The sequence below is a fragment of the Anguilla anguilla genome, chromosome 11 (genome assembly GCF_013347855.1).
Source record: "Anguilla anguilla isolate fAngAng1 chromosome 11, fAngAng1.pri, whole genome shotgun sequence".
Taxonomy (NCBI): Eukaryota; Metazoa; Chordata; class Actinopteri; order Anguilliformes; family Anguillidae; genus Anguilla; species Anguilla anguilla.
In genome coordinates this window covers 26183606-26210390 of record NC_049211.1, presented here as the reverse complement: position 1 = coordinate 26210390, position 26785 = coordinate 26183606, and the positions used below count along the sequence as shown (strand labels likewise).

General features: G+C 44.7%; 2 protein-coding genes across 3 annotated transcripts in view; one reads left to right on the top strand and one right to left on the bottom strand.

The window, feature by feature from the left end:
- stat6 (signal transducer and activator of transcription 6, interleukin-4 induced) overlaps nucleotides 1-16699 on the top strand; it is a 37085-nt gene extending 20386 nt beyond the window's left edge. Inside the window, exons 5-21 of one of the 2 annotated variants that reach the window (XM_035381097.1) lie at nucleotides 304-514; nucleotides 2516-2628; nucleotides 2918-3066; nucleotides 4024-4158; nucleotides 4978-5154; nucleotides 6635-6722; nucleotides 7151-7273; nucleotides 8854-8946; nucleotides 10164-10367; nucleotides 11269-11363; nucleotides 11923-12056; nucleotides 12255-12404; nucleotides 12738-12801; nucleotides 12898-12990; nucleotides 13100-13132; nucleotides 13752-13841; nucleotides 16148-16699. In XM_035381097.1, coding sequence (XP_035236988.1) covers nucleotides 304-514; nucleotides 2516-2628; nucleotides 2918-3066; nucleotides 4024-4158; nucleotides 4978-5154; nucleotides 6635-6722; nucleotides 7151-7273; nucleotides 8854-8946; nucleotides 10164-10367; nucleotides 11269-11363; nucleotides 11923-12056; nucleotides 12255-12404; nucleotides 12738-12801; nucleotides 12898-12990; nucleotides 13100-13132; nucleotides 13752-13841; nucleotides 16148-16226 — 2031 coding nt within the window. In that variant the 3' untranslated portion in view covers nucleotides 16227-16699. Of the gene's footprint in view, nucleotides 1-270; nucleotides 515-2515; nucleotides 2629-2917; nucleotides 3067-4023; nucleotides 4159-4977; nucleotides 5155-6634; nucleotides 6723-7150; nucleotides 7274-8853; nucleotides 8947-10163; nucleotides 10368-11268; nucleotides 11364-11922; nucleotides 12057-12254; nucleotides 12405-12737; nucleotides 12802-12897; nucleotides 12991-13099; nucleotides 13133-13751; nucleotides 13842-16147 lie in introns of both variants that reach the window. The other variant, XM_035381096.1, reaches the window with a different exon arrangement.
- A 5439-nt stretch (nucleotides 16700-22138) lies between these two features.
- On the bottom strand, nucleotides 22139-26119 carry LOC118208319 (lens fiber major intrinsic protein-like). Its single transcript, XM_035382881.1, has 4 exons — nucleotides 25218-26119; nucleotides 23780-23944; nucleotides 22967-23047; nucleotides 22139-22559 (listed from the first exon to the last, which is right to left on the bottom strand). Exons 1-4 carry the CDS (start codon nucleotides 25575-25577, stop codon nucleotides 22374-22376), a joined length of 792 nt encoding a protein of 263 aa, XP_035238772.1. The 5' UTR covers nucleotides 25578-26119; the 3' UTR covers nucleotides 22139-22373.
- Nucleotides 26120-26785: the final 666 nt, after the last annotated feature.

Here is a 26785-nt window from a genome sequence, read left to right as displayed (position 1 = left end):
ATGCAAACAGTGCACTAGAGCTGTAGGAATCAGGTGTGTGCGGTGCGTTAATGTTGGAGTCCGGTGTGTGTGTGTGACGCATTCATGTAAGAGTCAGGTGTGTGTGGTGTGTGTGTGTGACGCATTCATGTAAGAGTCAGGTGTGTGTGTGGTGCATTAATGTAATAGTCAGGTGTATGTGGTGCATTATGGGTATAAAGCCCATAGTATGAGTTCCAGGGCCTTCTTCCTACTTGGAGATGTTTCAGTTCACCTCTGCTCTCTTTATAGGTACTCCCCACTTTCTCCCCCTCCACCTCACAGGCGTCATACTCTCCCGCCCCCTCCCCTCTCCCGAGCGTGCCCCTGGGGTCTGGGCGGGCCGATGGGGCCTGGGGATCCCAGACAGATCTAGGGAACAGGGACGTGGACATGTTGGTGCTCAAAGTGCTGGAGATACAGCAGTGCAGACAGGAGATCCACCAGATGCAGGAGGACCTGAACTGGGAAAGAGCTAACTTTGAGTCCCTGCAGGGTGAGTGAGTCACAGAGCCAGCTTTGAGTCTCTGCAGAGTGAGTGAGTCACAGAGCCAGCTTTGAGTCCCTGCAGGGTGAGGGAGTCACAGAGCCAACTTTGAGTCTCTGCAGGGTGAGTGAGTCACAGAGCCTACTTTGAGTCTCTGCAGAGTGAGTGAGTCACAGAGCCAGCTTTGCATCTCTGCGGGGTGAATGAGTCACAGAGCCAACTTTTTAGTCTTTGCCAGGTGAGTGAGTCACAGAGCCAATTTTGAGTCTCTGCTGGGTGCATGAGTCACAGAGCCAACTTTGAGTGTTTTCAGGGTGAGTGAGTCACAAGCAGACTGAACTTTGAGGCTCTGAAAAGCAAGTGAATCTCAGACAGGGCCAAATGAATCAGGATGAAGCTTGGATTTAGTGACATGACTTCCACATTAATAGGCTATTATCTCTGGAAATCTCTGGAACGTAAGCGTCAGTGAGCACATGCACAGGACCAACTCTTAAGCCCTCTGACTTATGTGAGCACAGGCTTGGAGCCAGTTGTTCCGGAGTCTGAGGCTTCAGTCCTGTAGAGCTTCAATGTTTGCTGGCTTCTCTTATATTTCAGCACTTTAATATTGAGTTTAATATTAAGTCATTGGCTATTTAACGCACCATGTTTTCAAGGCCTGAATTGGTTGCTTGTTAAAAGGAACCCATGGAAACCGGCAGACACTGCAGCCTAACAGGGCTTGAGTCTGACAGCCCCGGTTGTGCCATAGGCTCAGACTCAATCAGCATATGTCCTTACCTCACCTTTGCCTCATAGTTAGATGCTGTTTGTTTCAAGCCAAAAGCTCCCTTAGGCCACTTGTAATTCATTTCCAAAGCACGTTCTGTCACTGTTTTATTGTTGACTGTTACAGTACACTTTACAGTGTCAACATTCTATGGTTAAATGCATAATAAATACTTTCTACTCTACACGAAGAGCACAGCACATGCATTTCCTTTGCTCCAGATACACTGCAACTGGTGACTGTTGTCCCTAAACCGGTCAACAAAATGGACAAAACAAACAAAAAAATAGCCTTCACTGGACTGTAAAGTGAGTCATGTTTAAGGACTAATGGTGATTGAGGCTCTACCTCGAGGGCATGTGCATTCTCTGAGCTGGACTGAGCGACATCAATTATGCATGCGCGTGATGTAAGATGCACAACAGAACTGCGCACAAAGAAAAGTCCGCTTGCCGTGTGATTTAACGCAGTGAAAAGCACTTCCTGCGAACCAGCACTGTGCTGAATTATTTACTTTACCTGTAGCTTGTGGTAAGGAAGTAGAATATGGCGAAGCACAAGAAATATCGTATCATTGTGTTATTAGGCCTGTCATGCAATCATATATAGTTTGATAAAGGAAACATTTGGACTGAGGTTTGTCATGGTTAGATTAGAAAGTTGCGGCTAGAATGGTAATGTGCCTTATACACTTTAATACATGTATCCTGCGTGTTCATGTACATGTATAGTCAATAGACATTCCAGTATTTATTTTAATTCCTGATAAGATCAGTACCCAGTGTAATCATATTGTTTCATTGAACAGTTTTCTTTTCAAGAAATATAATTTCAGACCGCCTGCTGCACCATGCGTCCAATATGTCACCCTGCATGTCTGTTTAGGGCTTTTTTGGTGTGTATCGTCAGGCCTGAAAAAAATTCTAGGGGAAACTCTGATATTTCAAGAATGCAATTTCATTTGGGGGAACACACTTTGCCATAAATGCCATAAAAATGAATGTTTAACTTTGTTGCATCCCCTTTAAAGTTGTGTAACTAAAATTGTGGGGTTTTTTTTTTAGAATGACAGGATGTTAAACAGTTGAACAAAAAACTTACGGAAGCAGAATCACCAAATTATCGGTATTGGCCAACTAGTTCCCTAAATGATCGGAAATTGGCATTGGGCAGAAATTTTCGTATCGGCGCCTCCCTTATAGGAAGAGTTTTTTTAACTGATCTTGTCATTCTCGCAGTTTCCTTGGCGTCCAACATGAGCAACGGTCTGGACGCCAATTCATCAGAACAAATCAAGAAACTCCAGAGCCGCATTCAGCAACTGGAGTTTAACGGGCAGGAAATTTCCAAGGTAACCACACTGGTCGCACAGAGACGGCTCCTCTTCAGTGCTATAAGTGTGCCAGTGTAAGTGTGCTGGCGTAGATTCAAACGTGTGCATGTCTTTGCATGATGGTGTTAGTGAACGTGTTGTTATATGTGCCCTGGAGGAAGTGTGCCTGTATAATTGTGTTGGTATAAATGTGCTGGTACACTGTCTGGTTGGTGTATGTGCGTTGGTAGAGTGTAAGCTTGTTGAGTATGTTGGTATAGGATTCAGTGGCGTATTCCGGGCTCACGGCATTGTGGGTGCTTTGCAGAAGCGCCTGCAGCTCCTGCGGGAGGCGGTGGACTGCCTGGAACACTGCCAGGCTCGCCTCCTCCAGCGGATAAAGTCCTGGAGGAGGGAGCAGCACCTGGCCTCCATTGGGGCCCCTTTCGACGATAACCTGGGGCCCCTGCAGACCTGGTGAGGCTCTTAATTGCACACACGCACACCCACACACACGCACGCACACACACTTACACACTTACACACATACACACACAGCAATGCACAAACTGAGACAGGATACAGTGCATGCACAGAGACTGCAGGGTGTGGTGGTGCATGCACAGAGACTGCAGGGTGTGGTGGTGCATGCACTGCCATGGCAGGATACAGTGGTGCATGCACAGAAACTGCAGGATACAGTGGTGCATGCACATAAACTGCAGGATGCGGTGGTGCATGCACTACAACTGCAGGATACAGTGGTGCATGCACAGAAACTGCAGGATACGGTGGTGCATGCACAGAAACTGCAGGATACGGTGGTGCATGCACAGAAACTGCAGGATACAGTGGTGCATGCACAGAAACTGCAGGATACGGTGGTGCATGCACAGAAACTGCAGGATACGGTGGTGCATGCACAGAAACTGCAGGATACGGTGGTGCATGCACTGACATGGCAGTGATTTCGAGGGCCTGGCTGCAACCACAGAGATTTGCATGTAGTTTATCTTTTGAGATATTGATTGCTGTAAACAAATACATTTATGGGTTAAATGTCTGTATAAAGTCCATTTGTTTTAGTCACATGTAATGGTGTAATCAAATGAGCAAGCAAGTATTTAAATTTATTCGGAAAAGTGCTATATAAATACAAGGATATATATAGTATTAGAGTATATGGTTATAGGACTAGCATATGTGGTTATAGGACTAGAGTATATGGTTATAGGACTAGAGTATCTGATAACAGGAATAGACTATATGGTTTTGCCTTAAATGATGTGTATTGCTCTATCTGTGTTCTTGTAACAAACCCTTTTAATTACCCAACTCTTCCCTTTCGCTCATCCTTTCTGCTTCTTCCCTCTTGCTGTCCCATCATGTTCCCTTCTCTTTCTCCTTTTCACTTCCTTATCCTCTCTCTCCCAGGTGTGAGCAGTTACTTGGCGTGAATGTTAAACTCAGACAGGAAATTATTCTTGTGGGGCGGGACTGTCCAGGCGGGGAGCCAATCACAGAGCTGCAGGAGAGGCTCGGTCTTCTGCTCCAGACACTAATCCAGAGGTATGAGGGAGACTGGGCGGGACTTAACAAGCAAAGTTGATTTCACAAGGTGTCTGATCTCACAATGTGCAGGATGATACCTGTTCATTTCAATACTGCGTGGAACAGATTGAGAGGTCAGGGGAGTAGAAGCCCAAACTTAAACTTAACACAGCACTGGGATACTCTGTAGACAGCAGGAAAGATAACAAGCCTTCTGCTCTAAATACATTTCTTGATTCTCGCTTTGTTTTATTGCTGAGGTGAATTATTATTATTTCCCCAGTCTAAAGTTAAGACCTGTGGATTAGCGTGTTACATTGCTGATGAAGAAACTTTGATTATTTCACTGCAGAATGTATTCAGAACATTGTAAAGTCATTTAGATTTTTAAGCGCATTATCTGATTTAAGTTATCTGATTTCCTCTGAAAGAAGTGTCTGAAATAAATGCTGGTACCCTGAGAAAGGTGGCGGCTCCCTGTCCGAACCAAGGAAACCAGCCAGGGAGTCTTCATACAAAGAGTATGGTTCCAAAATGAGATATACCCATTTTTTTTTTGGGGGGGGGGGGGTACTGAGTAATATTCATTACTCAATATCTCCAAAATACAGAGGATTCAAGCTTCAAAAATGGCATTCTTTTGAAAATGAAGGATATAGGATAGCTAATACCTTTTCAAAAGTATCAAAGCTTTGAGTTTGTGTGAGCAAGCATTTTTATAAGAGTGGGTGACCCTTTTTGAAATGCATGGTGGATATTTTGCTTTGTAACAAAGCCCTTCAGGTAGTGAGCCTTCACGGACCCCTGTCTGAAGCCTGCCTCCCTGTCTCCCTCCAGCTCCCTGATGGTGGACAAGCAGCCCCCGCAGGTGATAAAGACGCAGTCCAAGTTCTCCACCACCGTGCGCTACCTGCTGGGGGAGAAGGTGACCCCAGGGAAGCCCGTTCTGCTCAAGGCCCAGATCATCACCGAGATGCAGGCCCGGAGCCTGGGCCAGCTGGGCTCCATCCCCACGTGAGCAGATCCGCCAGTCCGTCCCAGAGACTGATACCGCCGCCTTATTGGTCCTTAAAAACGTTGATGCCACCATGTTCGTCCCTGTAGCGACGCCGATGCAGCCACTCCCACGAAGGCCTGGAGTCTTGCTGTACAGTGACGTGCACGATTATTACTGACACTTATCAGACTTGTGCATTTACACTGCATCCATTTACACACTGCAGCAATGCAGGTTAAGTACCTTGCTCAAGGGTACAGCAGCAGTGTCCAAGCTGAGAATCGAACCTGCGACCTTTAGGTTACAAGACCAGCTCCTTACCCGTTATCCTACACTGCCGCTCCATGCGTGTAGCATAACATGCTATGATTATTAAATAAATGAAAGGGGAAGTGACGAAAGTGGGAAGTGTGTCCAGTACTCTCTCGCTCTTCCTGTTTGTAGGAGAGCACTGGGTGAGCACATCTTGCCTTAAAGGCACGCAGACAGCAGCCTTGCTTTACAGATCTGTATTGAGCCAAAACAGCCCTCTACAGCCAATCAAAATGCATTTTTTTTTAAATGAACTAAGATATTTAGCACATCCTGATGGACAGAGTTACATCTGTCCATCAACAGCCATACCAACACGCACTCTGCTCCTGCGGACTGGCTGAAGCTAAGCAAGTGTGGGCTTGGTTAGTACTTGGATGGGAGACCACCGGGGAATACTGAGTTGCTGCTGGAAGTGGTGTTGGTGGGCCAGCAGGGGGCTGGTCAAATAAACCCCAATGCCCCAGTGCAGTGACGGGGACACTGTGCTGTAGGAGATGCCGTCTTTCGGATGAGACGTTAAACCGAGGTCCTGACTCACTGTGGTCATTAAAGATTCCATGACACTATTCGCAAAGAGTAGGGGGTTCCCCAGTGTCCTGGCTAAAATCCCAGATCTGGCTCTCGCAAAAAAAGACTTGCCACCTCATCATCCCCTGATTTAATTGGCTAAAAAATGTTCTCTCCCTCAAGTGGAGCTGCTCAGTGGCCAACAATAGAAGATTGTGGTTGTACTGGGCAGCTCCCAGGTGTGAATGTGTATGAGTGTGAAGCAGGGCGTTGCTGTAAAAGAGCATCCATGCTCAGCGAACCTACCCTGGGTGAATAAAGGTTAAATAACAAATAAATCAGACAGCAGTGAATTAAATCCCTTGACCGGTGCAGGCCCATAGGATTATGGGCACATTAACATGCACTGATATACTGAGAGCGAAATGTGTCATAACGATACTGAAGACTGCAAAGTGCTACTTCTCATTCGGAACTATGTGGCAACCTTTAGCACTGCAGTGCGAGTATTTTCTCAAGATGTCTGTTTGTGGCTGAAGTCAGTGTTATTACCACACACTACCACTACTGAAACTGAATTTTAGCCTGAAAATTTCAACAAAAGCTCAGTTTCAGTGTGTTGTAACGCATGTTTAGAGATGACACGTTATCTTTGAAATGTGCTGCATCCCTCAGGGAAAACGTTGGCGAGCTGATCAACAACTCGGCCATCTTGGAACACAACACGTCCACCAAGAGCACTTGCGCCACCTTCAGGAACATGGTGCGTATTGTCCTGACACATCTGCACATGGGTCCCTTCTGGGGAATTCCAGATCATTTCAGTTCCAGATATTTCACACGTAAACAAAAGGCTTTGGGGAAGAGGGAGAAGCCTTCACCAGTCAGAAATTCAACACTAATTCAAGCTTTCTGTGTACTTGTATTTTATCTGTTTGTTGGCTTAAAGGGGCGGCTCACTTGAGCAGAGTGGCGGAGTTGTTTTTGATCGTGTTCCTTTTAGGGTATGTTTTTGATTGGCTCGGTTTTTGTGCGACGGAGGATATTTTAGATACGTGAACTGTGTCAGTAAATATCCAGCCTTGTAAAAAGATTCACTTGTATATACAGAAGGAGAAGTCTATAAAGAAATTCAGTGACTCATCCCTGCATGCCCATAAATCTCTCTCTCTCTCTCTCTCCATTCCTCAGTCCATAAAAAAGATTAAGAGGGCGGACAGGAGGGGATCGGAGTCGGTGACAGAAGAGAAGTTTGCGCTCCTTTTTTCCAGTGAAATCAGTATCACGGGGTGTGACATGCCCTGCTGCATGCAGGTTTGTGCTCCGCCCAGCCGCACAGCACACCTACAGCAAACAGGCCACTGTCCCAGCCGCACAGCACACCTACAGCAAACAGGCCCCTGTCCCAGCCACACAGCACACCTACAGCAAACAGGCCCCTGTCCCAGCCACACAGCACACCTACAGCAAACAGGCCCCTGTCCCAGCCGCACAGCACACCTACAGCAAAAAGGCCTCTCTCCCTAGCAGCTAGCCTGGCAAACACCACATTCCTGCTGCCTTTTCCACAGTGCACAGACCATAGCAGTCTCACTTTCACACGTGTCGCTCTGTCAGTCAGCAGGGTGTGGGGAATGTAGAGATGTTAGTGTGTGTGGCGGCCTCATGTGTCAGGCGCGTACGCGGGACGTGTCTGGCCACGTTCCAGGAATGCGCTTTGGTCATGAACCGATGGTCCCCTCCTACAAATCGTGGGTGAGCAGAACATCATGTCACAACAGACGTGGGACTGAAGATCTAGCTGAAGAACATTGCGGATGTGATGACTCAGGGGGCATCTGTGGGTGGCTTTGTATGGTCCTGATTTTGGAGGGTTCCAGATTTTACTCAGTGCAGTTATCCGGCCGACTGAGGTTTATATGTTGTCATATGCACATGTTTCTCATATATTCGTAAATATATATAGTGTACACTCAGTGACCACTTTATTAGGTAAACTAATCTAGTACTAAGTAGGACCCTCTTTTGCCTCCAAAACAGCCTGAAGGGATTTCAGTGCACACTGACTCAATAGCATCACGCAGTTCCTGTAGACTTTTTTAGTCACACGTTCATGCTCCCCTCCCCCAATGTGCGCCAAGAAAACATTCCCCACACCATTACACCACCACCACCGTCAGCCTGCACCATTGACTCTAGGCAGGATGGACCCACGGCTTTGTGCCGTTTACACCAAATTCTGCCCCCCGCCGTCTGCATGCTGCAGCTGAAATCCAGATTTGTCAGAGCGCTATTCCATTCAACGCGTGATCACGTGCCTCGATCTTCCTGTTCTTAGCTGACTGGAGTGGAACCCGGCGTGCTCCTCTGCTGCTGTAGCCCACCCGCTTCCAGGTTTTAATGCACTGTGCGTTCACAAGTGCCCTTCTGCACACCACTGTCAGCAGCAGCTGTTATTTGAGCATTCTTGGCCTTTGTGAACACGTCTGCCCGTTCTCCTCTGACCTCTCTCATTAACTAGGCATTTTCACCCACAGACCTGCTTAGTGGATGTTGTTTGTTTTATTGCACAGTTTTTACATTTTTTTGTTTGTAAACTGTAGAGATTGTAGTGCATGAAAATCTCAGGAGGGCAGCTGTTTCTGAGATGCTGGAACCACCATGTATGGCGCTAACGGTCATACTGCGGTCAGAGTCGCTTAGATCGCGTGTCTTGCCCATTGTAGTGTTCGGTCGAACAACGCCTAAACCTCTTCACTGTGCCTGCATGTTTATGTATTGAGCTAAAGCCACATGTTTCACTGTTTGGAAAAGCAGGCTGTTTGCATTAACGAGCAGGTTATCGAGCATGTATTCATACGTAAAGTTGTTTCTATTTTATGTGGCTTTTGTAGGTGATCTCTCTTCCCATCGTTGTGATCGTTCACGGTAGCCAAGACAACAACGCTCTGGCCACAATCATATGGGATTGTGCCTTCTCTGAACCAGTGAGTCTCTCCTTCCCTCTTCCTTCATCTCCACTTCTCCCTTTCTCAGTTTCTTTTTCTCTATTGTCATGCCAATCATATGTTTATGCTGCCAAAGCATGTACCTGCCAGAATCCATCGTACAATATCATACATTCAGCAAAAGAAGACAAAGAAATGGGTGCTTATTCCTATCAAGGTACAGCATTAAGAAAGTTAAATATTTAGAATGAGCAATTGTAAGTCTTGAGATAAACTGAAAGCAAATAAAGTAACCAGGTGTTTTTCTAAGCGGGACGACAAGGGTGCTGCACCCTCTTGTTACGTCCGTGCACCCTCTTGTCGAAATGTTTGATTTAATATGTTTGATTTAATACGGTGAATAATATTTCACAGTTCTTTCAGCTTTTAAATCCATCCGTGTGTCAACTTTCCGTGTGTCAGTTTTCAACTAAAATCATCACATTGGCCTCAAAGTAATTGAGAAATTATGGTGTATCAGGACTGTTTCTGGTGCAGTTTGGGAATCCTTTGCACTACAATGTATTGTCCAATGTACATTGTTCCCAGCACAATGTGCATCTGTTTAACAATCATGCTGTTTAATCAGCTTTTTGATAGGCCACATCTGTCTGGTGGGTGGATTATCTTGGCAAAGGAGAAATGCTCACTGATGGGGATTTAAACGAATTTCTGCGCAGCATTTGAGAAATACGCTTTTTGTGCACATGGAAACATCCTGGGATCTTTTATTTCGGCTCATGAAACATGGGACCAAAACTTTACATGTTGCATTTATATTTTTGTTCAGTGTGCTGTAGCTATGCAATTTGATAACATTTGTAGTTTCTCCAAATAATTTTATTAACTAAAAAAGCAATGGAATTCTTTTTTACTGAGGTATTGTGTGCACTTCTGTTATATATATATATATATATATATATATATATATATATATATATATATATATATTCTGTTATATAAGTTATATATTTCCCTAACAAAAATAATTGTCTTTGTCAATTAATAATAAGCTGAAATTATTGCACAACTAATTCTGGTGGATATTTCACATTTCACAGAACTACAGGAAATGGACTTCCATAATTTAAAAGTCTGAAAAATAGGAAGAGGTTAGCTTCTCAGTTTGGGGCCTCTCTTGCATGTGTGTGTGTGTGTGTGTTAACTTCTCAGTTTGGGGCCTCTCTTGCATGTGTGTGTGTGTTTGCCCCCGTCAGGACCGGGTACCGTTCGTGGTCCCTGAGCGGGTGCCCTGGAAGCAGATGTGTCTGACCCTGGACAGTAAGTTCCGGTTAGAGGTGCAGACGCAGCGCAGCCTGGACCCCTACAACCAGCACTTCCTCGCACAGAAGATCTTCGACAAGCCCGACATCTCCGGAGACTTCAGCAACATGCTGGTGTCCTGGGCCCAGTTCAATAAGGTAGGCACCGAAGGCCCATCACTCTGCCTATCGGAGATAATTTAACACACATTTCATCAAAATGGAGCAGTTCCGGAAAGGTCTGTAGCTTTTGAAAAGTGACACCCGCCCCAGGGTGTCTTTGGTTGGCCAAACAGTGCTAAACCGTGTCCTTCTGAACTGCTCTGAACCCTTAGTTCTAATTCAGAATAATTTTATTGGAATGAAATGAAGGTGTTGTGTTACCAGAGCAGCGATGTAATGGAATAGAAAGTAAAGAAAAGTAAAGGCCAAAACAACTGCACAGCCAGAAGAATAATATTAGGCTGGACCACTGGTCCAAGGCTTATATTAGTGCTGCTGTTAATGATTACTTTGTTATTGGTTATTCTTAGTTATATTTTAACTGAATAATCTAGAGATTCAAATATTTGGTGAATCAAGTGCGACCCATAGGGTGTTTGCGAGCAGAGTAGAGCTAGCCAGCCCTAGCTAGCTATTGTAAATAGCTAATACTGCATGAGTGTCACTATGTGAGCTGGTAAGCTGACTGTTCTGTCTGCCAACATCATCTTGAGAAATGTGATCTCATATATTGATATTGATATTGATATTCAACTGGAGCTGGCTGCAAATTTGAAACAGGACAGACGTTCTACAGTTGCTTCTAGAAGCAACTACAAGCAATTTGCTGGACCCCTCGATTGAAAAGGATACCTGGAAATCAATGTGTCACACATGCTTGAGTTTGTCAGAAAAAAAATTCAAAAACGGGTATGCACGTGGGTCTATGTTTATCAGTAAGTTTTGGTCTAGTTATTGCTGATCAGGAAAAAATGAGGTTTTGCCATGCAGTGAATGTGGCAAATATCGTTCTCTCACACTGTCATGCTCACTCACTCTCTCTTTCGGGCGTTTCCAGGAAGTGTTGCCAGGGCGTTCATTCACCTTCTGGCAGTGGTTTGATGGTGTGATGGAGCTCACCAAGAAACACCTGAAGAGCTACTGGAGTGATAAGTACGTGTCTGTCTGTCTGTCTGTCTGTCTCTCGCCCTTGTGTCTGTCTGTCTGTCAGTCTGCTTGCCCTTGTGTCTGTCTGTGTCTGTCAGTCTGCTTGCCCTTGTGTCTGTCTGTCTGTCTGTCTACTTGCATTTTACTTGCATAGTCTGGTGGGCATACCACATAAGAACTGATGAGTTTTGACTTCTATACTTGTTTGCTATTTCCTGTCAGTCTGCTTGCCCTTGGGGCTGTCTGTTTGTCTGTCAGTCTGTCTGTTTGTCCTTGTGTCTGTCTGCTTATCTATGTCTGGAGCTTTTATCTCTTTATTATCTTTGTACAGAGTGATAGTTGAGTGTATGGTGGAAGTGTCAGGTGCTCAGGTGGGCTTCAGGTATTAGACATCAGGTGTAGCGGTGAGGTGTGAGGTGTTGGCTTTAAAGTGGCGATGTTAGGTGTTGGGTGTGAACAGCGTCTCTCCCTCTCTCTCTCCCTCTCTCTCTCCCTCTCCCTCTCTTTCTCTCCCTCTCTCTCTCCCTCTCCCTCTCTCTCTCTCTCTCTCTCTCTCTCTCTCAAGGCTAATTTTCGGCTTCATCGGGAAGCAGCAGCTGCACCTCATCCTGCAGGACCGCCCAGACGGAACCTTCCTTCTCCGCTTCAGTGACTCAGAGATCGGGGGGATCACCATCGCCTACGTCTCCTCCTGCGAGAGTACGTGTGCCTGCACCCCGGGGGGGGATTGTGCCCGCCCGCGAGGACGGGCGTGTCCACACACTCGAGTGTGGGGTGGACGTTCTTGCGTCTGTGCGTAGCTGCGCAGGCTAACCCCATGTGAGAACTGGGCTCGGGGCTGGGGTCTGCTTAGATCGTTTGCTGATGTCTGCTTCTGCGATTCTTCTGTCTCCCCAGACAGAGGCAGGAGAATACAGAACATCCAGCCCTTCACCAAAAGGGACCTGGAGATCCGTTGCCTGGGCGACCGCATCCGGGACATCGAGTTCATCACGCACGTGTACCCGGACTCGCCCAAAAACGACGTGTTCAAGAAGTATTACACAGGCAAGCCTGAAACTATCCGAACCCTGCTTTCACCGTTTTCTCTTTATTTATTCATGCCTATTAAATAATGAAGCTGAGCTAACCAGCTGCTAAATGTTATTTACGGGACAACCACTCAAGTGCCGCAACACTTGAACTTCTGATTTCAGTGAAATCTAGTACACCATGACTGATTGGCTGGTATTTGACACATCTGATTGGCTGGCGTTTTATATTTATAGCCAGCAAAACCACATTCTTTGTTAAAAGAGCTTGTGCTCTAGCCGGCGCAAGGCCCTGTGAGTCTAATGCCGTCTCTCTCAGCCGAGTCGCCCTCTCTCTGTTTCCTCCCAGACGACCCTCAGCCTTACAACAGCGGCTACATCCCCATCTCCATCCAGACCAAGGTGGCGGCAGGGTGAGGAGCTCCCCGTTCCCCAGGAGAGGGCCGTTTGTGCGCTGAGCGCGGGGTCTATGGGGGGTTAGTGTTGACCGTGCGCTTTGTGTTGTTTAGGGAGACCTCGTCCCCCACGTCTTCAGCGGCGGAGATCCCACAGGACCCCACGAGCAGGCTCAGTTACCCCGCAAACGCTCTGTATTCCACCATGTAAGTCAACGTCAGACACGCGTGTTCGTTCTCTGTGCATACGCACACACGCACACGCACGCAGATAATGTACGTTACTCACGTCGATCCATCTTTCCATCTTCCTCAGGAACCAGCAAGGTAACGGAGTCTTCAGCCCAAGGTCAGTGCCCTGCAGTCACCATGCAGTACTTTACTACAGTACAGTGCAATACAGCAAAACATGATGCAGGCCTGCGCACTGTGCACATTACAGTGCAGAGCATGGCAGCACGGTGCCTTACAGAACTGTGTCCTATAGTGCAGTGCATCCGTGTCCTGCAGTACAGTACACCAAGGTACTGGGTTCCTACTGTCCCCCAAAGCCAAGTAATACACAGGGATGTGCCATGTAGAACAGTGCATGTATTTACAATGCACCTAACTGCATTTACATTATTGGATCATTCCAAATACATTCTGATTAGTGTGCTTGTTTGAAGAAATTTGAAGGTGAATACGACATACCATAACTTTTCAGCTAATTTCAAACTGAAACTAAAGATTTCTGACCATTCACTTTGAGCCGTTTAGAGTGAAATCACTGAGCGGTATGACTGGGTTGGAGGCATAAAAGGTTTCTGATCAGGTTGAGGTGTGAATTGGCTCAGGAGGATGATGGGGGATGAAGTTTTTTGGGTGAATGTCAAGACTACAGCGTGTGTGCGGATCAGTTTGTGAATGAGCAGTGGAGTATTTATGCTAATCAGCCTTGAGTGACAGGTGTTGTGTCTGACCCACAGCCAGCAGTTCCAGACCCCCTACCCCACGGACATCGACGTTTCAGGGGTGCCCTACCACAACCCTCTCAGCATCAGTCCTCTACATGACATGTGAGTGATGTCACTCTATTCTCTTCTCAGAGCACTGTAGGCTTCTGTTGTTCCGATGCTGACACTGACAATTCCTATCCAGACGTTGCACACTAAGAAACAGGTTATTTAATAAGGCAAAGTAAGCTGGTCAATTATGGTTAGTGATTATGTTGATTTCTGCTTAGACATGATTTCTAGGTAGACAGTTATGAAGCTGATGGTTTGTTAGCCAATGATGAAGCTGATGGTTTGTGGTTAGATGATAATGAAGTTGAGGATTTGTGCTTAGGCAGTAATTTAGCAGATTCTCTAATTCAAAGTGACATATTGTGTAGAAAATAACTACATTTGCCTGATTTATGAGCAGTGTTAGCAGACTGGGTTAGCCACATTGCCAGAACAGTGAGTATGTGCAATATCACCGAGGCACTAATGCAAATGGACTGCGCTGGAACATGCCCAATGTGTCACTTTGTTAGTTCATCAGCAGGAAGCGGTGAAGAGTTCTGATCTGGAACTGATCATGAGTTAACGCACACATGTCAGGCTCCTGTATGTTTGTCAAGTCTGCTTTGCTTTTCTCCCCAGTACTCATATCAAATGGAAGCACCTTCTGAAAAACTGATCTTGCACAGTATTGCTCAAATATAGCAGTAGAGTCCAACGTAAACATGAGGATTTTTCTGCAGCACAGAATCAGGGCCATTATCAACTAAATGACTCATTACCCAGGGAAAATGCAATGCTTTCAACTGCTGCCAGCTGGTTCTCAACCCTAACTGAAGCTTTAACCCCAGGTTTTCCTTATCAGAAAGCCAACTCGATTGTAGTCTGGGTATAACAACATGGTAACTTAGGCTGCACAGATAACCTGGTTATGTTCAGGTTAACAGATTGAAACGTGTAAAAGCACCACCCATTGATAGTGAGGGGGACTCTTTACAGGGGTGAGGTTATTCAGAACCCCACACAGTCTGCTGCCTTTTCCTGAGGACACATCATATGAAAGATTCAGATTCTTAACTGAGGGAATACAGTAGCCTACACATGCAAGCTTCTTGAACACTATTTGTCCATATCCACTTATCTTTTATTTACAGGACAGTGATAGTCCCATACAGATTATATTACTAAAGATTATCCCATAATTCTTCAGTTTATTAATAAATATGCAGAGAGCTTGATTAACAAAGCATGTGTTCACTTAGAAAGTCGATAACCATCTTCATGATTGAGCCAGATTTCGGTTTTGAGGTTTAGTCAAGCCAGCCAACACAAAGAAACTCTGGGAATGTTAAGCTCCCTTTGTAGTAACCCCCCTCCCTTCCAGCTCAGATAAAAGTGCCACAAAATTGTGAAGGAAGTTCAAATCCCCTTTCAATTCCCTGGACTAGAGCCGGTAGAGCACTGGGTCAGACAAGGGCGATACACCCAACATGAAGGTGTGAGAACACCAGAAATGATACAGGTGAAGTGACATATTGGTGTGAATCTTTTACAGTTTTACAGGAAGCATATTCACATGAAAGGAAGCAGAGGCTTCAGAAAGTAAAGGTTCTCCCCAGTATTTTGTTCCAATCACTTGACTTTGATAATTAGCTGCCAGGAGGTAGAATGAGTTAGTGAAATCAGCTGGCTGGGTTTATGGGTGGAGGAAACCTACGGCAGGACTTTTACTTTCTGAGCCCTGGACTTCACTTCTGAAGGGAAAACAAGGGCAGTTGTTTAGAAAGTGGTTTCATTCTTTCAATTCAGAATTGCAGTTAGCTAACATATGGGCCTTTCCCTTACCACCCGGGGGGATTTTCTACAAAATAATATTAAAATAATACTCCTCAAGTTGGGGAGTAACCCAGGGGTTCACCCTGTGTGACAGTTGGCAGTGAATCTTAAAAGAAAAATGATCTGAACATGGAATACAAATAAAAACAAAAGGTAGGAGCACAAATACTCTTCAACGCAAGAGTGACATGATACATGATAGTAGGCATTTAGAGAAAAATTTAAACTAATCGAGGCTTGTTGAAACTTGAGAGAAATATATACAGGCTTCCGCATGCTTACTGTCCCGACTGCCTGTCTCAAACTCTCATGTCAAGGAAGCAGGGACCTACCGAGACATTTGGCCGCCAGAGAAACAGAAAACACCAGGCTGAGCGCACCAAGCCACAAACCAGTCTAACCAGTCGCACATACAAGTCATGCCATCACCAGCTCACCAAGACAGGTCTCCAGATCACCAGGGAGATGGTGATGATCTGACACTCTGTGGTTGATTAGTGATAGCTGGTTAGTTTTTCAGTGTCACTCCTCCTCTCCTGCAGGGCACAGGGTAACACTCCCACAACCGACGACATGGAGCTGGACGAGATATTCGCCACAGGGATATACGAAATGCCATAGCGTGGACACAGCTTCCTACATTGCAAGTTGACTCCTGCACCAATCAAACAAACCCAAAAAATGCCTTCCCTTCCCTGTGGGATACAGAGGACCAATCAGCGACAGGAGATACGTCGTGCCTGTACAGAAACGCTACTTTCTATTTTTTCTTTTTACTTCATTTTTGTTCTCTTGCCGTATCATAATGTCTTGTTTTAGGTTTTCCTAAAATTCCACGTATCTGAAGACGGGGGTTGCGGCACCGTATAACTCAACCACAACCCACCACAATGTCCCGTGCTTTGCTCTGATTGGGCGTCAGTAGTGTACAGTACTTTTGCCTCTGTCTGCCTCTACTTCAGCCAGAATGCCTTTTTCAATTATATATTTCACATATCAAAATATCAGACTATACACTGGTTGATTTATGTTTCAAAATTGTTACATATATCTTTGATAAAAATATATAGAAATAAAGTTTTTACTCATCTGTATATTGAATCCAAGTTTCCTTTTCCTCTGAAATCGTGCACCTGGTTAAGAAAGGCCTACACAGATTGGCTGCCTGCCATTTACCACTAATGCATGAACACCAAGCCAGGCGCGAAGACACACCCAGTTTTTTCCCTCTTTCATGGTTTTTATTTACCATTCTCTCCTTTCTTTTCTGCGTGAAGGTTAATTTTCCTTTCATTCAGATGTGTGAAGCATGTTTAAAAACGGAAAATGAAAAATAGTGTAATCTAAATCATACATTTTGGGTGGGTTCAAGGTGTTGGGGCAGGTTGGTGTTGGTTTGGAGATTTAGGGTGGATGAGGGTTTTGTGGAAGATTGATTTTTATTCATTTTTTATTGAACCTTTATTTTGACTGGGAGGTCTTACTGAAAATAGGTTTCTTTTACATGAGACCCTTGTTAACAAAGTGTATACAAAACAACAAAACAGTAAAGGACAAAATACAATGGAAAAATATTAAGAGGAGAAAAATCATAGTCAGTTACTTGAAAACAAGTACATTCCTCCAACAACAGTTTGAATGTTTGCAAGGGCACAAGTGTGTCAAGTCTAAGAGAACCTTGCATTTCATTCTACAGGTATGGTGCTAAGGAGCTAAAAGCCATTTATCCTGAATCAGATGTTTCAAAAGGAACCACTGGGTGGAATATGATATATTGCTGACATTTAAAATTCCTTCATAAATGGATAAGAGGTGTGGCTTTCCTTCGGTATACAAGGATGGCCGACCAGTATTTTGATGTAGGTTGCAATGATGTGGGCTAAAATGATCTCAAATGTAGCACAGAGCACTGAGATAGACAGCATTGAATGGATTTAAAGTTGTAGCTAGATGCGTGACTGTAAATGACATCCCCATAATCTAAAATATGGATGGGACAATTGATTTCTTGCTGTTAAAAGTAAAACATGAAGCCTAATTTTGCTCTTAATTTCTTTGTGAGCTTATCTATGTGAGTTTTAAAAGCAAGTTTTTTCATCCAAGGTCACAAGTTCAATTTTAAGTCCATCTTGTAGAAGTATTTCAGGATTAGTAGGGCAATTTCTGCAACTTCCAGAAAAGGTCATGTTTTAAGTTTAAAGGTACAACTTGTATTAAAAGATTTTTGAAGGTTGAGTGCCATCTGGGTAGTGTAGAGGAATAAGCACTGGCCTACCACTGCAGAGACCCGGGTTCAATCCCTGGCAGCAGTACCTCCAGCTTGGTCAGATGTCCGCAGGTGGGAAGCCGGTGAGGGTATGAGTCCTGATCGTTGCATTAGCGACTCCTACTGGTTGGTCTGCCTGTTCAGCAGGGAGGGAATCTGGGGGAGATAACGTGAATCTCCGCGCTCGTTACGCTCTCCCGGTGAAACTCCTCGCTGTCAGGTGAAAAGAAGCGGTTGGCGACTCCACATGTATCGGAAGATTTTTGAAGGTTGGAGCCTGTGTACAGGCCAAAGTGTACATCACCATATCACTTGCATAAAAATGTATTTTACAGTTGCCTACAGGAGGGCTATCTTTCTTCTGGCTCACTAATCTTTATTGATGATGTAACTCATGATGGTAGCAGCAGGATGAATTCAGAAGTCTACAAAAACATTTTGTCTGCCAACTTACGGAGAAATGCGTCCAAACTAATTTGGAGGAACTTCATCATGCAGCAAGACAATGGCTCAAAACACACTGCCAACACAACAAAGGATTTCATTAGGGAGAAAAAGTGGAAGGTTTTAGACTGGCCAAGTCAATCACCAGACCTTAACCCAATTGAGCATGCATTTCACCTCCTGAAGAGGAGATTGAAGGGAAAAACCCCCCGAAACAAACAACAACTGAAAGAGGCTGCAGTAAAAGCCTGGAAAAGCATCACAAAAGAAGAATGCAACAGTCTGGTGATGTCAATGGGTCGCAGGCTTGATGCAGTTATTGCAAGCAAGAGATATGCTACCAAATATTAAGTGTTATTTGCTTTCATTTACTTAAATACTCTCTGTTCCAATACTTTTGCTCACCTAAAAATTGGGTGGTCTGATACCAAAGGTGCTATGTTCTAAGTAGTTTAACACATCTAGGTGTAAATACCAGGAAATAAAAGATGAAATTCTGAACTCTTGTCTCATGTTCATCTTTTTATCTCAACCCCAGATGTATTCAGTGTATTGCAAAAACAAAGGAATTGGCCTTGCTGTTCCAATACTTTTGGAGGGGACTGTCTGTGAAAACTAGGCAGAACAGAGCCAACACAAAAAAAACCCAGAGCAATGAAACACTGACCTGGATTGAATCCACATTTCTCCTTCACTTTCGGTTGTTCTGAACTTCCCAAGAACTTTATTTTATTCACCGCTAGGGACCATGTTGATTGATGAAATCATTTTTATATAATAGCGGCGTAATCGAATGACTCTCAGATTGTAAATGCAAAGTGTACATGTGCATGCCATGAGGCCACATTCCAAGTCTGCAGTATGAGGATGGACATTCAAGAAAAGCTGATCCCAAAGTGTTTTCACATGTTTCTTTATTTATATAAAAGCGTTTTTCCCCTACCAACAAGCAGATAGTCCCTTTAAGCAAGGGGTATGTGGGTGGATGGTAACAAGCAAAGTATGAGCCATATTCATTTTTCTGTGTGGCCTATTCATTCTGATGTAAACTCATTCTGAATTGTAAAATTATGTATTCGGCCTGGATTTGATCTAATACCTAGGAAGATCCGTCTTAAACTAGCCTGTTTAGAAAGCGCTGGCATTCTACTCTTAGACCAACCGAGGTCTGTGATCTCAAATTTCAGTTGGTGTGCAGTAACAAGGAGTGTCCAGCTGGCACAGAGACAAGCAAGTCTACTCTGCTGTTATGGAGTTGTGAGGCGTACCACAAGAGGTCCACTATTGGCTCAGAGCACATAGCAACGCTGAATATTTTACTGGGAAATTGCCAATACCTAACCTAGAAAAGAAGTGAAGAAAGATTGCTAGAAAGTATTATTTGCGAGAGATCTCTAAAAATAAGAAATATATATTCAGGTTAAAAAACAGTTTGATGTTTTAATGGAACCAAAATAAATCAGTTCGTATTTCGAATCCCTGCATGAACAATCATCAGAACATTTTCCCTCCTGTTCTTTCTAGTTGAGTGTAGGCTAATTTAGGCAAAAGTGTAAAAGTTACACATAAAGAAGAGGAAGAAAGTAATGAATGGGATTAAAGCAGTGGATCAAATGTGTAGAAAGCATGTTGTCTGTATGTTGTCAGGGAGACCCAGTCTTCTGTAGCTATACTAACTCTCCCTCTCCTTATATTACCAGTCCTGTGTAATCAGAAATACTGTAATACTTTTTACTCCAGTACATGATGAGTTCAAACAATCAAATAAAATAAATGGGCCTACCTTTACCCTATAGACTACATCACAGGCCTACCTTTACCCTATACATCACAGATCTCATTACTAGAGCAAACATATTCTACTTTGATTTCCAACACCTCAAAACACTCCTAAACAAAATTTCATTCAACTGAACAAGCGACTGTTTTAATCCAAACTCTTCCACATCATGAACCATGGAAGTTACTTATTTTTACAACTTTCGATCTTAAACATTTTTGAATACTAGGTAAAAATAATTTAAATGACGTAGACGAACTTGGAACAGTCACATTTCGTTAAACTAGCCTTTGGTGGGACAGGCTGCTCAGATTAGCCGGGAAAGCGCATCTTCGGGCAAAGAGAAGTCATCCAGATGATTAAAGATTTGTATATCTGCGCAGAATCAATAAAAAATGCACACACTGCGACACGCACAGGTCTCTGTTTCTCTCTCTCTCTCTCTCTCTCTCTCTCTCTTTCTCTCACACACACACACTTCATACACCCTCCATCTTTCCCACATTCACACATGCATTCTCTCTCTCTCTCCCACTGTCTCACCATCTCCTCTCTTTCTCTCTCACTCGCACACCCACACACACACACACACACACACACACATTCAAACACAAAATATTTCCTGAACTGAATAAGCTTCAACGCTTTCTTCCCGTTTCTATCTCATAAAGGTACCAGGAAGTAATTTGACACCCTAAACTGATGGACTTCTTTTGTGCGGATGTGAATAAAATTATATAGGCTATCTCAACAGATTAGCTAACCGCCCACCAAGCAGGCTACCCAACCAGTCCATTCTGCTGGATTTTTAAAAATCCATTCCCTGCTGCCATAAGAGAAGTGTGAACTAGCGCCATCTCTAAGTCATGAAGATAATGAATCTATCAAAACATAATTTCCCGCATCAACAGAACTTTCATCTCTGCATCTGCAGGAAAATGGAAATGTAAACCCACTCAGCCGATCTCACAGGGAAACATTAGGCCCTGCAAGTCACACATGCTGCAAGGCCAAAATAAAAAAGACTGTATTCACTTATTAATACTAAGCATTTGAAAATATGTCTGTCTTTTGGCTCAATACAGGTAAAGACCAGTATGTCTTTGGCACTTTACTTATCATTTTCAAAGTAAGTGTAACAATAAAATCTAAAGCTCTGCTTTAAGTTTCATATCAATAAATCAATAAACAAAATGAAAAATCAACTTCAAGTGTGTATATGCAGAAATCATTGATGCGTGTCTATATGTGTGCGTGCATACACATGCGTGTGGGGTACGTGTACACCACACATAGGCATATACACACACATGCATTCATACATTGTATGTATACATACGTATAAAATAAATATCAGGGAAAAAAATTAAAAAGTTTAAATAGCTTTCAGGTAAGAAAAGACAGTTTACTGTTGTGTTGTTTGTGTTTATTTCTCATTTAAATGGCGTGGGAATTGATTACTGGTCCTCAAAAATGAGACTTTTAGTCCGAGTTACACAGGGGCCAGGCTGGAATGTAGCATTAGTTTCTCCATTGTATCTTTGTGGGGAAAATCAGTGGAAGGGAGGATTTCCACTGGAAAAAAAGTCTAAAGTTGACTAAAATTACAGTGAATACACTGTATGGGGAGAGGTATTTAAATACATTAATAAATAAAAAATAAATAAAACATAAGCAACATCAGCATGATACAAACACTGGTGAGCAGTAGTGAAAAAGCAGAAATAAAACCAGTAAACACACACACTCACACACACCGAAAATAAAAATAAAATAAAATAGCATAAACCCTGGTAAATTTGAATGGCGTCACACGTGCACGTGCTGAAAATGCAGAAACAACACAGGAAAAAAAAAAGCTCAAGATCAGAAGGGTTTGAAGATGAGTAGCATTCAAAAGTCTGAAGTCCAGAGCTCACTCCTGAAAAAGACCACAGCAGAGAGAGATGCCCCCGGTCCTGAGCAGTCAGCACCCGCCCAGCCCCTCCCCTCCCCGCCCCCCCTCTTCCTTTCCCCAGGTGCACTTCCTCTTCCAGCTCTCATTTCTGTCCTGTGGTCCCAGGGGTGGAGCGGGAGCGAGGGGTGTGGGGGTGGGAGGGTGGTAGAGTGATTCTCGAGTGCCTGTTGCTCCTATTTCAGTATGTTCGGTGAGGACATGGCACAGTTTCAGTGGCTGTGCGTGTGCACGCACATGAGTGTATGTGTGTGTGTGTGTGTGTGTGTGTGCGTGCGTGTGTGCGGGTTTCTCGTGTGCAGGGTCGGGCGTGGCAGTGTGAGGTTACAGGGCCTGGGTCTTGAGCTCGGATGGCTCGCCCCGGGTGTCCTGCTGGTTCTCTCTCTCAGGGGGGCGGCTCCCCTTCAGGGTGGCCAGTCTCTCGGACAGACCGCGCATGCGCGGGAACAGCATGAAGTCATACAGCAACGCCCCCATGGCTCCTCCAATCATGGGCCCCACCCAGTAGACCTGCAGCACACACAAACACACACGCATTACAAGGGATTCCCACCCTGCAGTGCACTCAAACACACACACATTACAAGGGGTTGCTTAACCATATAACATAAATATTTAGCTGAACACACACATAGAACCAAATGAAAAGGAATGATGATCATGATCAAATGATGGATGTATCAAAAATAGAACCATATTTTTAATATGTACATTTTTATTTAGCATTTTTCATGTATATGTACATGAAAGATGTAAAATAAAAATGTACATATTTTAAAATGTGATTACATTTGATTAAAATGAGTCCTGTGAATGTTGGCACTAAAAGTATCCCTCATTATGAGGCAAGAGCTCAGAATCATCTGAGGAGTATGGTGAATGTTATCGCCACCTGCAGGCCAGATCGTGTATCTCACCCAGTGGTTGACAAAGTTTCTAACGAGCACGGCGGGAGCGAATGATCTGGCGGGATTCATTCCGGCTCCAGTGTAGTACATCTGAAACACAGAGGTAAGTTCTTAGGACCAGTTGCCAAGTTACCAAACTTTCAAGTGCATAAGAAGCTTTGGCAGGAAACAAGATTAATTCATTAATAATCGCAAGGCTGAAACCCCACAATTATAAAATCTAACAAATGCAGAATTCATTAAATTTACCGTAAACATCTTCAGAAATACACCATTTTAATGAAAAAATTTACTTCAATGAGAATTATTAGATCCGAGACATACAGAGAATGACTTGTAAATACTGATCTTAGACACCAATTAAATTCTCGCAATTTAGATATCCTTAAATATTATCATTGATAAACTTTGGAGCTTAATAAAATAGAAAAAACTTTCAGTAGTTCACAGCATGAGACTTTTGCTTCATAATTCTGTCTGTTCTGGCTATGCCAAATTTGAATTGTCCTTCTTACATATTTAATATATTATTCATTTGGAAAGATGAATATTCACTGAAAAGCCGTCAGATTTACTACACAATAGAAGTAGATTTAGTACATAAAATGTGCTGTCATTTAGTATGAAAAAGATAAGTCACAAAGCTCTGAAGTAGAGAGTTCAGTGGTTCTCTGATTTAAACACTTGGGACAGACTTTTGACAGGTTCATGTGAGTCACATTAGCAGAGCATGACATTGCATCCAGTTATTGAAGTCTCACGCTTCCATCAATGCCCCCAATCGCGCCCCTGCCCTCTCCTGCCCTCTCCTCCCCTCCTCACCCCAAGCAGGTGACCCAGCATGACGGAGAACCCGATGGAGAGGGCGGCGGAGCCCATGCGCCCGTTGCGCCTCTCGTCCGTCACGGCGAAGATGCAGACGACGAGCTGCAGGGTGAGGAAGATCTCCATGGTGGTGGCCATTCCCTGGCTGATCCCAGGCTGCACCTGTTGGGCGGGGGGGGGGGCTCTGTGAGTGCTAATCTGAAACATCGCTCCCTAATCATGATCTGCAATGTACCAGACAGGCAGGGTACTCCTACCCCCCTCCCATTCAACAGCAAGGCCCTTCTTTCTGTCCCACACCTCCCTGGGGCAGACCTCCAAATGCATTCCAACTACACAACATTCAACTACAGAAACAATATTCCAACTACACTTATATGCAAAAATAGACCTAAATAAACAGACAGCAAACAAAGTAGCCAAAGTAACAGATTAAAGAGCAGTATTCTTTTTTTGGCCTCGGAGATGCTGTTGCGGAAAGATCTGTGAGATTTTCTCACAAAGACACAGACACTAAAAACAGGTTTGCTCCTCAGCCAGCACAGGTCATGAAGCTGAGCCACATCAAACCACCTGCACACACGCAGCGGACTACTCCTGACCAATCGCGGTCTCCTAGAGGAAGGTCAGCGTCTGGACAAAGAGAGTGAAATGCACCCTGCCGCTTTGTCTGAAGTTTAGCGCATGTACAGTGCAGCCCAAAATCGGTCCGGTCAAATGTCCCTTTGCTCCTTTCCTCTCCGTGAGGTCTGTGGCTAGGGCTTTGTCATCAGATATGGAATAAACCACAATGTGACTGCATGCTGTGCCTTTTACATTACAGGCATTTAGCAGATGCCCTTATCCAGAGTGGCTTACACAACTTTTACCTAGAACATCTTTCCCTCAAGTTCTCTATGTATTTCTTGCCTGTGATGAGTGCAGATTACAATTTTTTGAAACTATGAATTTGTACTCGTTGATTGAGAATTATCCAGCATTGTGTTTGAACTGTTGAAAAAATTATATTTTAAAAAATAAATAAATAAAAAGGTTTGACAGATTTAGTTTAAAGTTGACTGATGAAGAGGAGGTGATCTGTGTGTATGTATGTGTGTGTGTGTGTGTGTGTGTGGAGAGAGCTTGATGTGCAGAATGGAAGCATCCATCCTATGTCAACGTTCAGGCGAATGCACAATGGTTCCATTAGAGACAGCCAGCCAAAAGATTGACAGAGCAGATAATTTTGGGAAATGACTCAAAATACAGTGTATTTTGGCCTTTTCCATGCTTTCTTCTCAAAGCTTTTTGGCTGCATTTTCGTTAATGACTGTTACACTAGGGAGCCTACGGAACTCAAGGAACTTTCGAGATTAGCAGTTCAGTATTTATCCTAAAAAGGGATAAAAACTGATCCTCTCACACTCCCTCATGGGAGGGGGGAGTCAGCCCATACCGTATTAAGGCCCATGGTTCCCCGCATGTTGTTCGGCGTGACCCCGTAGAGCACAGCGGCCCCGGCCAGGGCGCCCAGCATCTGCGCCGCGATGTAGAAGACGGCGCGGAACAGGGACATCTGCGAGCCGATCAGGTAGGCGAAGGTGACGGCCGGGTTGATGTGGCCGCCGCTGATGTGGCCCATGGACTGGATGAGCGTGGCGGCCGCCAGCCCGAAGCAGAAGGCCACGTACAGGACGTTGTGAGGGGCGGTTGTCCAGCGGAGGGCCGCGCCCATCCCGAAGAACACGAAGAACATGGTGCCGTAGAACTCGGCGAAGACCGCCCGCCAAAACAGCATGGACCGGAACTCCCACATGGTGATCGGACAATCGGACACTCCTCAGCAGGGGGGTGGGAGGGGTGAAAAGGGCAACCAAAGAGAGAGAAGAAAGGACCCTCTTTGAACTCTAAAAGGGAACTAACTGAACAAATATAAGATTTCCCTTTAGAGTCTCTTGGCACACTTCACAAAGTTCACTGATTTTAGAAATAAACAAGTGACAAAAGAGAGAACGAACTATGAAGAAAGCGTTAAAAAAATGATTTTAAAAGTTCACAACTTCTTGAGATCTAAGCTAAGGCCAAGCCTCTGCAGGCACAGTCTGACGTGTTGCTAAGCGACAGCTTTTAGTTTCTTCCGCCACATCTGCTGCTGGAGGCCGCTGGCGTTTGTCATAGAGACGCTGCTTTTCGTCAGGAGGACCAATGATGCATCTATGCGAGAGTGAGGATGATTTGGATCAGCACAGAAACAGGGAGAGACGGAGGTCGAGCATGTCCTGCAGACATCGGGTCGCTCTGAGCGTGTGAAGAGGAGCGCTGGGGGGATTTATAGCTCCCTGGGGCCATGGTGACGGAATAATCCCCAGGCGGGAGGGGCACGGGGCACGGGGGGGTGGGGGGTTTGGGGGTGGGGGTGGGAGGGCGCACAGGACCATTAAAAAAAAACAAAAAAACTTAACCCCTTTTTCACCATCACTCTGGTCCCCACACAGTCAAACGAACTGCGCCTGTCTCCCTGTGTGCCATCCCCAACACTTCCCTCCATACTGAAATCAAGGACACCAACAGAGAGGCAATGTTAGTGCAGTGGTCAGTTCTACCATGCCACAAACTTCAATCCCAAAATAATAAAAGACAATAGTGAAACATCTCAATATGTCACTATGTTTCAGTACTAAAGTCAGCCGTAATTTAATGCTTTGCATTGGCAAGTGGAGATTAAGCAGAGCACAGATACTGCTGGAGGACAAGGACTGCCACTGGGTCTGTCTGGAGTAACTCACCGGGGCTGCTAAACTAAAAGAGCTCATTTATGGTCTCTATCTAGAAGTTTTGATTGAAGGAGCTGTGTGATGTGTGTGTAATGCGTGTGGGGAGAGTGCACTGAATCGTCCAGCAGCTGGAGAGCTAAGACCAGGTTACTGATGGGTCGGAGCACTGGGGACAGGGGGGAGTGAGCACGTTCTGTGGGCACGACGGCCGGTCCGAGCCCAGTGCGTGGCCCGGCCTTCTCCCACACAG